Below are 18661 nucleotides of genomic sequence, written 5' to 3'. Positions count from 1 at the left end.
GCCGATTTCCACCAATGGCAGGCAGTAAAGGAAACTCCAATGGAAAACGCCTATTTCCGCCAATAACAAGACGCAATGCAAACGCCAATAAAATTAACTCCTAGTGCCCTTCCTCCTCACCCTCACATCCAATCACAACACTCTTCCACAGTATATATGTACCCACACTTGCGCTCATTCAGCAGTTAGCAACACACCCTGAGGAAGGCGTCTTGCAACAGACGCCGAAACGTTGGAATTTTATAAATGACAATGCGGTCTCTAACCCAGAAGAATTTTATTGACATATTATAGTGTGTGTAGACGATTTTTTAGTTAATGTACTGTTTAACACTGTGTAAAAACATCTTTTTATATTACTGTAGACATCTTTTAGTTCTTAAATCGTTTAATTTTTTGTACTAAATGTCTTTTTATATTTTTAGCAATAACTAGTAGATTTTTCGGATAATCCGACCTTTCTCTCGTTCCGACCATAGTCCCGGTCCTGAAGGTGACGTATTAAAGGGGGTCTACTGTAGTGCTATTATGTCATTTACCAAACCTACACAATATGTACTTTTCCACCCCTACACAACCCCTTACTGCGTGGCTCATATTCCTGTAACAGACCTAGATGCTAGTCCCATACATCCTCCCACCACCACCTGCTCCAATCCAGTCACAAATATCTCCTGTCCCATCAAAGGCAGGGCTGCCTATGAAAACCGTCATGTGATCTACAAGCTACGCTGCAACCACTGCATTCTATGTGGGCATGACAACCAACAAACTGTCTCTCCATATGAATGGCCACTGACAAACTGTGGCCAAGAAACAACTGGACCACCCTGCAGCTGAGTATGCTGCCCATGACGACATCCTTCATTTCAATGATTGCCTCACAGCCTGTGATACATTGATTCTTCCCAGCAACACCAGCTTTTCTGAATAGTGCAGATGGGAACTCTGACTGTAATATATCCTATGTTCCCATAACCCCCCTGGCCACAACCTTCATTAGTCATTGTCCTCACTTAGCCGCCCATACCTGTTCCTATTCCAGCACTACACAGCCCTCATCCCACCAACGTATCTAGTCTTTTTACTTCATACTTTTCCACAACCCCCTCCCACTCACTTCTTCCCTGCCCTTCGTCTAACCTCCTAATGGCACCTAACTGCCCTACCCTCTTTCCACCTTGTCCCCTTCCACTCCCCCCATTCCTAACCTACTGTCATTCCCTCTCCCCACCCTATCTTCTTCCTTACCACGACCCCATTGCCATTCGCATCATGTGCTGCTGCTGCTGATTGCATTGTGGCTTCAGCTGCCACAGAATGCAGTCATGTGTGTGTCCATTTGCATGAGAGAGAGAGAGAGAAAGAGAGTGTGTGCGTGTGTGTGTGTGTGTGTGTGTGTGTGTGTGTGTGTGTGTGTGTGTGTGTGTGTGTGTGTGCACGCGTGTGTCTATCATTTCTTTTTAACAAAGGCCTTGTTGGCTAAAAGCTTATTTGTGACAGTCTTCTTGTTGACATATCTGTGTCTCAGCATCTCTGCTATATGGTGAGTAGCAACATTTCTTTTCATAATATAATCACTACATTTCAGCTGCTTATCCATTAAGGTTCTCTGGAATTTGAGATGAGGAGTTCTGCCAATTTAAAATCCTCTAATAAACATTTTAAAAGGTAAAGGTTTTATTTATTGTGGCAGCAGTATAAAATATGTTTTTAAAATATGTAAAAATGGACAATTTGCTGTGAAATATTTTCTTAGTTTTCATTTCAGTTGTAACCCACAATTGGGGTTGAAGCTTTGATATTAGCCTACTAGTTTCATCAACAGATAGTAATTCCTCTTTGTTGTTATTTACCAACATTGGTAGTTCGGATGAGTAGTTTCCCACACATCAAGACATAAAGTAGCCGTATACTGAATTTACTGTATTAATATTATCAGCTGAAACAACTGCATTCATGAATAGTTTTGTAGGAAGCAAAGAAAAACTGTTAAAAGTTGAAAAATATTGTTTAGCTTTTTAAAAAATAACACAATACAAATAAAAATATCAGATTTTTCAAAAATATTTCATATTCACAGTGGCTAAGAAAAATTGTGCAGGACAGTTACATACCGAATCAGAAAAATTTTACTGAGAGGTATTTAAGAATGCTAATAATGGCACTGTACAAATCATGCATTTTCGTTGCCTAGGATAAGTAATTCCTACAAGTCAACTTTCATTCTAGCATGCTGGCATCAACAGAGTTAAAAGTAAAAAAGTTTAACTTTGCTAAGGACAATAAAAGACACAATATAATCCAAATCACAACAGATTGCATAATGTCAATCAGAATAAATCTTTTGGACAGCAACTGCGAAATATGCTCTAGATTGCAATAAAAGTTGCAGTTGTATGAGGTTGCATTACCTGTTCTCTCAGTTTCCTTGAGACATTAATTAATTTTTGAAATATTTGCAAAAGGTTTGTACAACATTTCTGGATATCTGTTGCCTGCATCATCTTCATGAAATTGATTTCTTCTAGCATAGATACTAGAACCTGTAACAGCAATAGAATACTGATATGTGATCATTTCTACACTGCAGTTTTTATTATCATTCACTGACATGATATCATGTTCTGTTGTTTTATGTAAATAGTAATTTTCTACCTTCCTTCAATATTTGGAGCACTTCTGCACTTTTGGCCTTACGTTAATAAATCAAATTGCTAACTTTTTCCCTACATCTTGTTCCTACGTTGTAGCTACATTGTCTAGTAAGAAGGAAAAAAAAGTGCCCAGGAGGGATGGAGCAAGCAAATGAAACATTTTGGGTTGAAAGGCTATGTGATGTTATTTCAGTGATTACAGAGCTGAGTCAAATTTACAAAGAACTTGACAGTATGAGCCAATTTATCAGTATGATGTTGCACCCCTTTTGGCCTGTATGCATGCACTGGTTCAGTTGGGAATAGTGTCATTAACCCATTGTGTCCTCTCCTGGAATGGATGTTGATATCCTGGATGCTGGCAATGAGATGAAGTTTACGTCCAAACTAGTCCCACGCATGTGATATTGGAAAAATATTTTGGGATCTTGCTGATCATGGAGGTACTTCAGCATCACACACACAGTCATTGAGATATGATGTGCCACGTGTGGAGAAGCTGTGTCCTGCTGTAACAAGGTGCCACAGTATGGGCAGAGGTAATAGTAAATTCTCAGTCATACCATTGGGCAACATAATAATAGTTGGGCCTTGAAACGTAACAGCCCATTACGATAATTTAAAATGAATATTTTCCCAGTCTAATTCACGATCACACATGCAAACAAAATATGTAACTCATCTAGAAAAACTTATAACTGAAAAAATAATTGTTTAATCTATTTCAGTTCAAAGTGTGGGAGCTCTGTAAATGAAGGGAATAATTCCCACGAAGAGAGTCTCTAGTAATTAATAAAAAATATAAATGTACTATTGTAATTTCTTATTTGAGAGTTTATTCTCAAAAGAAATAACAAACATGTACTAATATCATAGTGTACTTACTGTTCTAAGCAGACATGCGTTTATATATGTATTTCCAGTTTTTTGTATAGATTTTAATTGTTAATTAATCAAATATTGATTTTAAACAATGCCAACAATTGTTTGGGATTGTTTAAAACATATATACAGGAGTAGCCATATTGGCATAGGGGAGTCAGTACTTTGTGTGATTTTGGACAGAAAGCATGTAGTTTATTGTGATAATTTATTGTAAGTATGTTACAATTTATTTCAGATTTGTAAAGATATTTTTAATTAATTTGAGATTAAACAAAAACAGGGTTAATTATTTTAAAACATAACTCTGTAGTTATTCTTTTTTTATAGTAACTGTCTCCAGGACTTATGGTGCAACAGATTGCCAGATAAGATGAGTAAAACCAAAACCTAATTATGTATAGCCTCCACCATTCACAAGTATGAATATGAATGAAAACCAGAGAATTTCAATCACAGTTAATAAAAGTTCACATAATAAAAAATTATGGAAACATCCCCTAGGCTGTGGCTAAGCCATGTCTCCACAATATCCTTTCTTGTGTTCTTGTTAACAAATGTTCCCCATAGGTCTGTTTCAACTTTTCAAAGACCACACATGCAGATTCACCAAGTATAACACAAAACTGGATGGCATAACATTGCTCTAAAATCCGCAGTTCCATTTTTGTAATGCACAACAAAAACTCTGCTTCACTGCTGGCACTCTCAAAAATCATGTAGTGGTTGTACAGAGCTGAAACTCAGACTAAGCATCTGAAAGAGACAAACACACTGGTCTACACATACAGAACAAAACAACTTTGCTAGATCATTCATAGTGTTGGCAATAGAAAATAACATGAAGGTATAGCCTGGACAAATGAATAAGAGTGAACATGATTGATAGAATTCTGTGATTTGCACAATTTACGAGGGCTATCCACAAAGTACATTACATTTTGGAATTTAAAATAAATAAAGTACTGTAAATTTTTTTATTATATACAGATGAACGCCACACTGCAATACTACTTTTCTACATAGTTGCCATTAAAATTAAGGTACTTATCATAGTGATAGCCGAGCTTGGAAATTCCTTCATTGTAAAATTCGGCCACCTGCGCCTTCAACCACCTGGTTACCTCTTCTTGAAGCTGTGCATCGTCATCAAAACGCTGCATAGCCAACCACTTCTTCATTGCTGGGAATAAGTGGAAGTCGCTCGATGCCAGGTCGGGACTGTACGGCGGATGAGGAAACAACTGCCACGTAAAAGATTCGAGAACTTCACGAGTGGCATTTGCCGTGTGAGCCCGGGCGTTGTCGTGAATCAGCAAGATCTTTGAGGCCAACTTTCCCCTGCGCTAGTTTTGTATTGCTCTTCTGAGGTTGTGCAGAGTTTGGCAATACCTTTGAGAGTTTATTGTAGTGCCTCTTTCCAGGAAATCCACAACAATCGTATTTCTACCGGGTTACTGATTAACCACGTAGTTGAAGGCGCAGGTGGCCGAATTTTACAACGAATGAATTTCCAAGCTCGTCCATCACTACGATAATTGCCTTAATTTAAATGGCAACTGTGTAGAAAAGTAGTATTTAAGTGTGGCTTTCATCTGTACATAATTAAAAAAATTTCCAATACTTTATTTATTTTTAATTCCAAAACATAATGTACTTTGTGGATAGCCCTCGTAGTTTTCACTAATATTCTTTGTGAGGATTGTTTGAGAAAGTAGTACACATGAGAGACGGCAGGAGAGTAAAGGAGACTGAAGACTGCACAGAAATCATGGAATCAACTTAAGGACTGCACATGTACTCAGGTGTTGGCACGAATAGTGATCATAACCTCCCAAGGAAATGCCAATTGAAGTTCAGGTTGTTGCAGAAATGTTGGGACCTAGATTTATTGAAGGAACTAAAAAGTCAGATTCCTATGAAAGAACAAAAAATGACACGTCAAGTAGCAACTGGTGTGCAAAACTTTAGGAAATTTTTTTTAAAAAAATGTTACCGAAAATGCAACAAAAAGAGGCAGCTGTGTATAGCAGATGACACATTGATACAAACTAATAAACTAATTAAATACAAAGAGTTTGCAAGTAAACAATAACTAGAACATAAGTCATACAGAAGTGAAATTACCTAAAAATGTAGAAAACGTAAAGAAAAATGGGTGGAGGAAATGTCTTATGAAATGGATACATAAATAGAAATAAGATAACATAGATGCTGCATAGCGTCTAACAAACAATCAGTTCATGAAATAGAACAAGGAACACAGGGATCAGAGGTGAAAAATGTAACAGGATAAAGATGCAGATAATAAGCAGAGAACATGGAAATAATACTTCAGGAAATGTTATAGTTATGCATAACAATTTACAATTCAATCTTAACCACTACAAGCACAACAGTTCATAGTCTGAAGACCAGATACACAAAACAATTTAACTGCTAATTTTATGCTGTTAAGATGCACAAAATTGTGACATAAAACTTATACAATCATCAAGTTTATAATTTGTGAGTGTACATCTAAGCTGGTGCCATAATCATAACCCAGTCAATGAAGATCAAAAATGGTTGAATATGGGAAAAAGTTTATGTAGTCAACATTTTTTGTATGTTGGTAAGAAGTGGTGCCATGAACAACATACTAAAAATCTAGACCCAGTAGGGGTGAGTATGGGGTTGGAAGTGTTTCCAGAGGCCATTTTCCTTTTTTTCTTGAATAACTCTAAAACTGTGACCTCTGCTGAAAACGTATCCCAGTACAAAATTAAAATACAGTAAATTTCCTACAAAGGAAGTCCAATTCATTTTTTACTGGAACCAATAGTTTGTGTACAGAGCATGCATGAAGATTGAAATATCACACACTGTGCATATGCTGTTGCTTAGGTGGTTTTTGTAGGCAAATTTGTGGTAGTTTCCTGAGTTGAAGGACCATGTGTGTCCCATACAAAACTGTTAATTTAGATTTCCTCTAGACAACTGTGGTACATTACAAACAATTTTTGTTTACAGCCTGTATAAACAACTGTGTACAGTTACATAAAACATTTGTTTGGAATATTAGACTTAAAGAGCAGCTAAATAGCAGATGAGTATGAACAACAGCTTTCTCCAAAGTGGCTTTCTTCCTCCCAATATACATAAGTTTAGGAGTCTCTTTGTTGTGCCTGGCTGTGGCTCAACACCTCCTCTATATTGTGGTGAGCAGTACTTTATCCTTTTCATTACATTGTTATTATTCCATTCTGAACTTTCCATTGTTTGATTAAACATACATAAAGTAATTCATATTTACCAATATTATTAGACTGCCATCAGTAATAATTTGTTTTAGCATGCTTTCCAGTAGTAGCCTACAGTTTCTACCTCTGTCTATTAATAAATAATTTGACTCATTTCTCATCACCAAAGGCTAGCCTTCATAATGGAATTTAGGAACATGATGACTTAGCAAATGAAAGAACATGATTACAATGTCTGTTGAATAACTATTCGATTTTACCATCAATATTCCATCCTTTTTCTGCAGATAACCCATTAGTCTACTGGCAGCTTCCTCTATTTATTATCATTCCTACTTTTACTCTGTCATTACTTGACCCTACATAAATGATACTATGACCCCCAATCCAAAAATTCCTGTCTTCTGGCCATCAGATTCCTAAAATATCTGTATGGATCCATTCCATTTGTACCTTTTGATTTGCTAGTTTCCCACACTGTCTTAGTGATCAAACATTCCACATGCCTACTCTGATCAGCATTCTCTTTTTTCTGACAGATTCTCCTAAAGTAGTTTCTTTCTACAGAATATATGAGGGACTCCAGAATATTCTTCCCAGGAAGAGACCATTATGATAACTTTAGCAGAAAACATAAAGTACAAAGGAAAGATAGTGTGGTGGTTTCTCATTGCCTTCCACATCAAAGTACTCCAGCTATTAAAGTCATCCTCATAAACCCTCCAGATAGCATCCCAATTGCTGTATCAGTCTCCTTGATTTCAAGCAACTCTGACTGCTACAGGAAATGCTGTGTTTTTCCAGAGTAAGGATTCTTTGCACACTAACCCCAACAGAGAATGTTCTACAGCCCTATGTGAACCATATTATCAACTGCATGGACATAAAAGATGCAAAAACATCTAATTCTAATCGATTTACTGTAGTAATTGGGGGTACCAATGATGTATATAAAAATGAATTAATTAAAGCTACAAATAACTTGAAAGAAACCCTGAGTTGCAAGAACAATGCATCAGTAGTTTTCGTTGGAATTCCACACAGACATGACCTGACAGAAAGTTATTGTGTGAATGTAGAAATTGCTAAGGCAAACAGACTGTTCAAAAAAATATGTAAAGCATTCCTCAAGACACATTTATTATCTGTTGATTTCTTGCAGCAAGAAGACTTTACCAAACATGGTTTGCATTTGAATGCAAGTGGAAAGTCACTCCTTTGACATAAAATTGTACAATTGCTAGACAAAAAAAGAATAAAGGGACGATTGCTATGGTGGGCAATCCAACATCAGAAGCAGTACCTAGTCCAGTAACAGCACAAACAGCAGAAGCTCAACCAAGACTACAATCAGCTTCATCTGCAGCACCACCAACTGTGTCAGCAATGAGTAATCCATGATCTACAACAACTGTCTTAACATCAAGAGCAGAATCAGTAACCACTTCATTAGAAACAACAACAGCAGCAGCAATAATTTCTGGGCTACCAATTTGTCCAATAGCAGCAGATGCACTATCAGCTTTACCTGCAGCATCAGTAATGAGTAATCCAGGAACTATTACAACAGTTTAGCAACAACACCAGAAGCCCAACCAACACCACAACCAATTTCTGTAACCACTTCATCAGAACCAAAGGATTTTTAGTGTCAAAAAGCCACAAGAAAGCAGTGTTAATATAAGTAATAATTTATTTAACTGTGTGTCTAATAATCAATCAGTTTTCAGTCCAATATCAGAATGTACAAGGTTTATGTAATAAGTTGGGTGAACTTGAAGTTTTGTTAAGAGACAGTTTTAACCAAGTATCTGTTGTATGTGTCAGTGAACACTGGTTACAAAACTCTCAGATATGTACAGCAGCCCTTCCCAAATTTAAAATCATAAGCAGTTTTTACAGAAAAAAGTACAGATGAGGAGGTGTTTGTATTTATGTTAGAGACCATCTAAATTCTAAAGATGTAAAGTTAAACAAAGTAAAGTGTATAGAAAAAGAATTTGAATACTGTGTCTCTGAACTGACTGACTGTGCTTTGGTAATTGTCTGTATATATAGGTCACCTTCTGGGAATATTCATTTATTTTTTAAAAATTTTGAGGATCTAATGAATGAACTGAGAATCAACAGATGTACTAGGTGACAGTTGTACAGAGTGACTTCAACGTCAATTTTAGAAGTAATAGTAAAGCACACAAGGATCAAATGCTAAATCTCTTCAACCTCATATAATTTAGAAGCTCCAGTAACTGATATCACCAGCTATGGAGATGGGTGTGACACAACATTTGATCAGGTGTTTATTAACAAAGGGACCTGTAGTTATGAGGTTGAAGTAACAGACACTGGTTTCTATGACCACATGGAAATCAAGCTCTTATTAAAAAATATGGTTAGGAAAAAACATGGCAGAGGAAACTATATAGAAACAAGATATATTAATGAAAGTAGCGTTTGGAATTTTAATTGCATGTTGCATAGTGTTGAATGGGGCAGAGACCCAAACAAAACTGTAGACTCTAAATATGAGTCATTTTTCTCTGATTATAAATACTGTTTTGAGGTCGCTTTCCCCCTCAAAAAAGTAAAAATCTCTCTCAAATATAATTCATGGTTAACTGCAGGAATTAAAAAATCTGCAGGTGCCTTAGAAATCTGGGTTGGCATTCAAAGCATAATGCAACTTTAAAACCATATCTTAGATGCTACAGAAAAGTTATTCATGCAGCAAAAAAATTGAACAATGATTTAACTATCAGAAATGGCAGCAATAAAACTAAATCAGTTTGGAAGGTCATAAACCATAACATTGGTAAATGCAAAGTGACAAACGATAATCTTATCATAAAAAAGGGAGGAAAAGTTGTTGAAGATCCTCAATGTGTTGCCAATATGTTCAATGACTACTACATTAACAGTGATCAAAATCTTATCAAGAACCTGGGGAACTCTAAAGGTAGTAAGTTAAAAGTTCCAGCAAATGAAAAGACAATGTTTTTGTACCCAGTTACACACTCAGAAGTAAGAAATGCAAGTAATAAGCTGAAAAATAAAATGTTCTGTGGATGTGATGGTATTCCTGATAAGTTCATAAAATATAGTGCAAACAAAATAATAATTGGACTAGTTGATATTATTAATACATCATTTAAAACTGGTAAATTCCCTTCAGCACTTAAAAAATCAATAGTAAAGCCACTTTACAAAAAAAGACTGTCCATATACCATACAAAATTATAGACCATTGTCACAACTTTCAGGTTTTGCTAAAGTAATTGAGAGGATTATGTATGAGTGACTGTTGAGTTCTCTAAACAAATGCAAAATTCTAACCAATGCACAGAATGGATTAAGGAAAAACAAGTCTACAGAAACAGCTGTAAATCACTTCTTGGAACAGGTTTTAACTGCAATGGATAATGAGGACTTAAACTGTGGAATATTTTTAGGTCTATCCAAGGCATTGGACCTCATCAGCCATGATATTTTGCTAGAGACACTGTTTTGCTATGGAGTACATTGAAAAGCATACAGCTGGTTTCAATCGTATCTGTGCAACAGATATCAAAGTGTTGAAATAATACATAATAGCGCAAAATATTACTCAACATATCTGAAAGTCAACTGTGGTGTACCGCTGGGTTCTGTTCTAGGCCCTCTGCTCTTCTTAGTTTTTATTAATGATTTTCCTATCTAACAAGAGCAGAATCAGTACTTTTCAAAGATGATACGAGCCTTTTTATTAAGGGAGTTAGTGAAGCTGACCTACAAGAAAAAATAGCTTCAACAATGAATGAGGCAGCTGAATGGTTCAAGGACAATTGCTTAAATATAAATGACAAAACAACCATTGGATAAACTTTAGGCACATAAGGAACAAAGTAAAAAATAACGTAAGAGTAGAGATTTGGGAATGTCTAATAGAACAAACTTGATTTACAAAATTTTTAGGTGTATGGCTGGACAATAACTTGAGATTGGAAAAACATGTTGAACTATTGAATAAAAAACTTAGTAAATACTGTTATATATTAAGAAAACTTAAAGATAACTGCAATTTTGAAACAGTACTATGTGCCTACTACTCTTACATTCATAGTAATCTAAGGTATGGTATTATATTTTGGGGGAATACAGGTATCGCATAAAGTTGTTTTAAGCTCCAAAAGAGAGCTATTCGTATCCTGAAGGGTGTTGCCTACAGAGATCCATGTTGAGAACTCTTTAAGGAGTTGAAAATTTTGACCCTCCCTAGCTTATTCATCTATGAATCAGTATGTTTCCTAAAGTCAAATCAAGAATTCTCTTCTCTAAAGTGTGAAGTACATGACTATCAGACCAGAAACAGGAGCAATTTCAATAGGAATATACATTCAAAATCCCTGTACCAAAATAGTGTCATGTATCAACCCAAAATAATGTTAAATGCCTTACCAAAAGAAATAAAAAGTATACAAAACCTAAATATATTTAAAAAGGAATTAAAGAGGCTACTATTAGGTCAGAGTTTCTATAATGTTGATGAATTTCTTTGCTATCTATACAGATAGTGCTCATCTTTTGATTTTTCTGCATAATCCTTCATTTTTTTCCAATTTTCATGTAAATAGAAGACAAAATATTGAAGTTTAGTTAAGAAAAATATTTAAGTGTAATTAAGAAAATGTTATTCCCCTTAATGGATTTTTCTTTGTATAGACATTGTACATTTTTTTTCTCACCTTTCATATAAAAAGAAGACAAAATATGTAAAGTGTAACTAACAAAACATTGTTATTGTTGTTGTTGTCTTCAGTCCTGAGACTGGTTTGATGCAGCTCTCCATGCTACTCTATCCTGTGCAAGCTGCTTCATCTCCCAGTACCTACTGCAACCTACATCTTTCTGAATCTGCTTAGTGTACGCATCTCTCGGTCTCCCTCTACGATTTTTACCCTCCACGCTGCCCTCCAACGCTAAATTTGTGATCCCTTGATGCCTCAAAACATGTCCTACCAACCGATCCCTTCTTCTAGTCAAGTTGTGCCACAAACTTCTCTTCTCCCCAATCCTATTCAATACCTCCTCATTAGTTACGTGATCTATCCACCTTATCTTCAGTATTCTTCTGTAGCACCACATTTCGAAAGCTTCTATTCTCTTCTTGTCCAAACTAGTTATCGTCCATGTTTCACTTCCATACATGGCTACACTCCAAACAAATACTTTCAGAAACGACTTCCTGATACATAAATCTATATTCGATGTTAACAAATTTCTCTTCTTCAGTAACGCTTTCCTTGCCATTGCCAGTCTACATTTTATATCCTCTCTACTTCGACCATCATCAGTTATTTTACTTCCTAAATAGCAAAACTCCTTTGCTACTTGAAGTGTCTCATTTCCTAATCTAATTCCCTCAGCATCACCCGATTTAATTTGACTACATTCCATTATCCTCGTTTTGCTTTTGTTGATGTTCATCTTATATCCTCCTTTCAAGACACTGTCCATTCCGTTCAACTGCTCTTCCAAGTCCTTTGCCGTCTCTGACAGAATTACAATGTCATCGGCGAACCTCAAAGTTTTTACTTCGTCTCCATGAATTTTAATACCTACTCCAAATTTTTCTTTTGTTTCCTTTACTGCTTGCTCAATATACAGATTGAATAGCATCGGGGAGAGGCTACAACCCTGTCTCACTCCTTTCCCAACCACTGCTTCCCTTTCATGCCCCTCGACTCTAATAACTGCCATCTGGTTTCTGTACAAATTGTAAATAGCCTTTCGCTCCCTGTATTTTACCCCTGCCACCTTTAGAATTTGAAAAAGAGTATTCCAGTCAACATTGTCAGAAGCTTTCTCTAAGTCTACAAATGCTAGAAACGTAGGTTTGCCTTTTCTTAATCTTTCTTCTAACATAAGTCGTAAGGTCAGTATTGCCTCACGTGTTCCAACATTTCGATGGAATCCAAACTGATCCTCCCCGAGGTCCGCATCTACCAGTTTTTCCATTTGTCTGTAAAGAAATCGCGTTAGTAATTTGCAGCTGTGACTTATTAAACTGATAGTTCGGTAATTTTCACATCTGTCAGCACCTGCTTTCTTTGGGATTGGAATTATTATATTCTTCTTGAAGTCTGAGGGTATTTCGCCTGTCTCATACATCTTGCTCACCAGCTGGTAGAGTTTTGTCATGACTGGCTCTCCCAAGGCTGTCAGTAGTTCTAATGGAATGTTGTCTACTCCGGGGGCCTTGTTTCGACTCAGGTCTTTCAGTGCTCTGTCAAACTCTTCACGCAGTATCGTATCTCAAACAAAACATTATTTTCCTTAATTGTTAAAAATATAAATCATGCTCTCTCTCTCTCTCTCTCTCTCTCTCTCTCTCTCTCTTTCTTTTTCTTTCTATATGACAATTCCTATATCATGTATATGATCAAATGGATGATAATAAATTGAATTGAATTGACATATTAGCTCAAACAGTAGACCCCAACAAGGTGTTTCATGATGAGCCATTTTTGTAAAGGAGGTGTTTCTTTACCCTGGTGCGGTGTCGATATAAACATCAACCCGCAAACGAGTTCTTTGGAGAAGTTTGAGAAGACTCATTCTGTCTATGTGACTTCTTGTGTATACAAATGAAGATACTTGTACTTAAATATGCATCTGTATCAAAATATAAAATGGAAGTGTTTGATTTTGGGATAACAACCTATCACATTCCAACAGTGGTGATGCTTTACGAATTTCGAGTACATTCCATGTCTCCCATGCCAGTTCATTGTGCTACAAATGATTGTTCGCTGCCATGACTTCTCCACACAATGCATTTCTTGTGGACTTGGAAGCTCAAACTAACTCTCCAGACATATTCATCACATCTTCTCAGACTGGATTTTCTCCTGCCAACTACAATCCACATGCTACACCCACATCACATGAGATATTCGCCTTGCCACAACGGCTGTATGCTATACCTCTGGCCAGAACAATGGACTCAGGATTTGTATCGCAGGATTGTGTTCATCGCTGTGTGCAGTTCAACTCAGATGATATTCAGAACAGTGTTTCTTGTGATTGTAATCTGAACGCAGAAGTTAGGTTGCCTCTGCTGCTGAACATTCATTCACAGTGTACTCCCATGATCATTACTGTGGTGCCATATGCAACGCTGCCATTGGGGGTTGGAAGTTCAACACTGACTACTGTCAATGATGTGGCCAACAGTTCCACAATTTCATTTCACAGTTCTTCCCTTTCACTGTACATGACCCCCCAATATTACACAGTTATACGGCCAGTGCACTATTGTTTAACTTTCTATAAGCTTCATTAATAGGTTGCTGTCGAACATCCACATACTGCTACAGTAATTTACTATTCAACATCTACATGCACTAAAAGCCTAACCACAAGATGCACAGTTCTTGTAGAATAATAAGGTACATATAGAACAGACACTGTCATTGTTTTAACACACAACCTTATTGTGTTACACTTATTTCACGGATGCATTGTTGTTGATCTAACCAATACACGGTCCTCGTCTGAAACTCAACCATGGACTGACTGTCACTGATCCAAACATTGGGCCCTTATATATCCTCACAATAATAGGTGCTGAAACTACATATTGTTTAATGTTTAATTTACAGAAACTACAATTAAAACTTAACTCATACATTGAAAAATTGTTTCTCTTCAACAGTTTGTTCTACCACAAGAATTAGGCCGAATTATTTGTTCAAATCATGAAATTAACAAGTAACATTATGCCAACAATATTTTTCACAAAACTGAAAATTACTTCACAATATAGAAAAATAGAATTTAAGTTAAGAAACAATCACTGATTTTGCCTATGATGAAAGGTACTGACTAGAAATAGTCAAAATAAATTAGAAAATCAATTACATAGGTAAACTAAGGACAAAATTAGATCTGGTGTTATGTTCTTTAAAACTGAGGACCAACCTTTCTCTTTTATGAAAATGGAAATTATATGCTATTCACGTATGTTAATGGTATTTAGTCAGAAATTAAAATGTGAATTTTTTGGAGGCAGATGGAATAACAATAGGGGAAGTAAAAATATCCCATCTTGCTTCATCACATCATCATCACTAAAAGTGGACCACGGGCATTCCCCAGGACTTCGCAGGTGGTTGACCATATTAGTGCAAGTACATTTTACAGGCCAGCACCTGCTGTTAGTGTTGTGCAACCGATGGACACATATTCCCACCCCCATCCATTGACATACATCACCTCACAACAAACTTTACTGCCACCATGTGTTGTGGACTTTAATTCATGTTGCACATGTTCACAATCCGCTCCCCTCTACCACCCCTTCCTTCACAGAGGGTTTCGGTTCCTGCCGTAAACCCACACACTGTTTCCACAGCACTGGCTGTGCCTGCTGCAATGGCCTTCTGCATTTTGTCTGAAGTTGGATATTTCAATATGACGTCCTTGGCTGGCGTATCAGTTCTGGGGATCCCGGCTCCTCCTGCCCTTCCGACCGTTTGTTCTACAGTACTGACCGTGCCAGCCATGACAGCCTTCTGCGATGCAACAGGTATGCTCAGTGATCACACACTTGGCAACTGTGACAAATGTGTTTTTGCTCCTATACCCCCTCCACCATTACACTTGTTTTCTCCACGGGACTGCATGTACCTGCTGCGCTGGACTGCCGCACTACCATTCCCTGGCCAGAATGGAATTTTGCAGCTCACAAAGAGAATACAGTGTTCCTGGAGGTTCCTAATTCCCCCCCCCCTCCCCCCTGGACGCCTACTGAATTTACAGCCACTGTCAGAAGACAATCCTGTCTCATGGTTTGCTTTGGCAGAGTAAATTTTCGAGCTACACCATGTTTCCGATGACAACTCCAGGTTCCTGTGCCTCATGACACATCTTAACGACCACTCGAACCTGATCTGTGACCTTCTCCTCTCTGTGCCACTGGCTCCGAAGTATGACTTCGCCAAGATTATTGAGTGCCTCGCCAGTCCCCCCAGGAGCTCATCCTAAAAATTTTATACGAAGAACACCTTTGGGGTCCGAACACCATCGCAACCCTGGCGCTGCCTATGTTTGCTGGCCAACGAGCAAACTACACCAGATATAATGAGTGGTGTGGTCTGCTAAGCTACCCACCGATCTCCAGATACACCTGTTACCATGTTCCTTTGAGTCAATCAGATCGCGCTCATGGATCACCAAGCAGTTGTACTCTCTCTTGCGACTGCGCCAACCTCTGCGTTCTCTGCCACAGGTTGGTATGCCTACACCAGAGGTTCGCCCATTTGCTGTTACAGGCAGTGTCTGCTCCACTGCTCTGTCCTCTGTGACGCCTGGAGGCCTGTGCTCACATTCCCTGCTCCACGAATATTTCCGGATCGGGCACATCCCGTACATGCCAGTACACATACCCAAAGCAATCAACGACAACAAGCCACTCCCTCTTGCTACAGTCTGCCACATCCAGCTCACCCATACTACTGGTATCACAATGTCATCGGTGACGCAGCACAGAAGAGTAGATCACCTTGCCAGCATCCAAATGCTATCTGCAGGGCACAGTAGAAACCGATCCCTGTGAGGGATCAGACAGGCATCCACCTATTCTGCACTCCATACATTCCCCCGTTTTTCCCAATGGCCAATTGTACGCATCACACATTTCTTCAAAACTCCATTTTTTAATCAACACGGGTGCAGTTGTATCTATAATCCCTACATCGATGGCTTCACCTGCATCTTCTCCATCTAGTTCACTCCTCCAAGCAATCAATGCTTCGACCCCAAAAACCGTCGAGTTCAGTCAAAGTTAAAGTTTCCTATCACAATCCTTGTCTTCCCTGGACTTATTACGTAGCCAACATAGATGAGCCAATCCTAAGGATGGATTTCTTGTCACACCACAATCTATCTCCTAACACCATTTGGGGCATGGTGCTGCACCACCCTACAAACACATTCATACACTCACTTTTCACTTTCCCACTCAAGTGTTCTCGCAGGGAATAGTTTGATACACGGGTGTTCTACCCTTGCAGGTGATATTCTGAGGAGTGTGAACATCCTACCGTCAGAGTGGAAGCAAACCTCATGACTCTGACCCATCCATTGAACTGACCCCATGCTTGAAGACTTTGTGCTGCTAAAGGTTTCCCTGGCTCGGTCTGTGACACTCGCCCACTCGGACCCCTTGGCCAAACTATTCATTACCTCAGATACTAGTGACACAGCAGTGGAAGCTGTCATTCAACAATGCTCCAGTGACAACATCTCACCCCTGCATTTCTTATCTAAATAACTGTCTGCTGCACAGAATAAATACTTCACATTCGACAGGGAGCTCGTGCCCATCTACAAGGCTGTTAAACATTTCAGCCCTGACGTTGAAGGACATATGTTCTCTATCCTCACGGACCACAAACCACTCAAGAATGCCTTCCGAAACCATCCAGAGGACCAGCCCCCTCATCTGGTGTTTCAGTTTATGACAGATGTCAGCTATATCAAGGGGCAAATAATATTGCCGCCTATTTTTTCTCGTGCATCAATGCAGTGTCCAACATCATCGATTTGTCTAATCTAGCTAGTCTTCAGGCAACAGATGAGGGCACCCAAGCACTCCTTGCACACCCGACCACCTTGCTCATGTTCACCAAGGCACAATTCTCCAGTGTCGCCGACAAGGTCTGGCATGATTCTTCGACTGGGGTCTTACGCTCGGTGTTACCGGTTCCCTTACACTGTCAGGTTTTCGATGCCTTACACAACCTTGCTTTATCTGGAAAGATATAAAAAGAGAATGCCACACGTGGGCTCAAAATTGTGTCCCTTGCCAGCACAACGAAGTCAGCTGCCATATTGTTCCCCCGCTGGGCAAATTTCGCATCCTCCAGTACATTTCAGGCATCTCTGTATCAATCTCATCAGCCCCTTTCTGCCATCAGAATGTTTTAGATAGTCCTATCTTCTATTGATTGTTTGTACTGAGGGGTGGAAGCCATACTTTTGCCGAACGTCATGGCCGAGACGGTTGCCAAAGGTTTTGTCTTCTCTTGGATCTCCTGTTTCGGCTGCCCAGGCACAATCACAATGACCAAGCTGGCAATTTGACTCATCCCTGTTCGATTTGCTGTGCTGTATGTGCAGTATCCACAAAATCCACACCACCTCATACCACTCCCAGAGCAATGGTTTGGTGGCACCGCACTTTAAAGACCACCCTCAGATGCCATAACTGCCTTTGGCTGGATGCTCTACCTTGAATCCTTTTAGGGTTGAGATCAATGCACAAATCAGACATCCAGGGCACCATTTCAGAGGTGGTTTACAGGGAGAACCCCGTCCTGTCAAGTGAACTAGTCAAGTCCACCGTTAACTTTTGTTCTTCTTGTGGAATCACTAAATCTTTGGTATATTCCTTTGTTTCAACACTAACAGAGCTTTCAGTATCTAATTCTGATTTGTCTGCTTTGTGGAAACACATATGATGAACTTCTCTTCTGGTTTCCTAATAGTAACTGTTTCTGTTTACTAAAACTTCAGTTTGGTCTAAAAGATCATTTTCAACTTCCATTTCCAAATTCACAGTTTTTCTAGAAACCACACAAAAGAGGCATCCAGAAGCAAACTCTGATAAATCCACTTTTTCTTAAAAATGAGTTACTGCCACCATTTTGATCTCTATACTGTTTTCTATCAATCAAACCCTTAAAACGCAAACGAAACAGCTTATTTCTGCCCGAAAGCACACCTGCAAAATAGGCTATAGGTACAAAAGTTGGTATATCCACTTCTGGTTGCAGAGCAAAACTCAGAAAACCCATTGCATGATAAAGAAGCAGATTCTGATGTGTTCTTAGCAAGCAT

At 38.4% G+C, this 18661-nt stretch overlaps 1 protein-coding gene across 1 annotated transcript in view; it reads right to left on the bottom strand.

Annotated features, from left to right (window-relative positions):
• Window positions 1–18661, bottom strand: part of LOC126284287 (uncharacterized) — a 194889-nt gene that overhangs the window by 46310 nt on the left and 129918 nt on the right. The window contains exon 7 of the mRNA XM_049983153.1: window positions 2415–2546. Within this exon, the coding sequence (XP_049839110.1) occupies window positions 2415–2546 (132 nt within the window). The remainder of the gene's footprint in view (window positions 1–2414; window positions 2547–18661) is intronic.

Source organism: Schistocerca gregaria, chromosome 1 (genome assembly GCF_023897955.1).
Source record: "Schistocerca gregaria isolate iqSchGreg1 chromosome 1, iqSchGreg1.2, whole genome shotgun sequence".
NCBI lineage: Eukaryota > Metazoa > Arthropoda > Insecta > Orthoptera > Acrididae > Schistocerca > Schistocerca gregaria.
The sequence above is the reverse complement of the archived record's forward strand: the minus strand, read 5'-3'. Positions and strand labels throughout refer to the sequence as shown.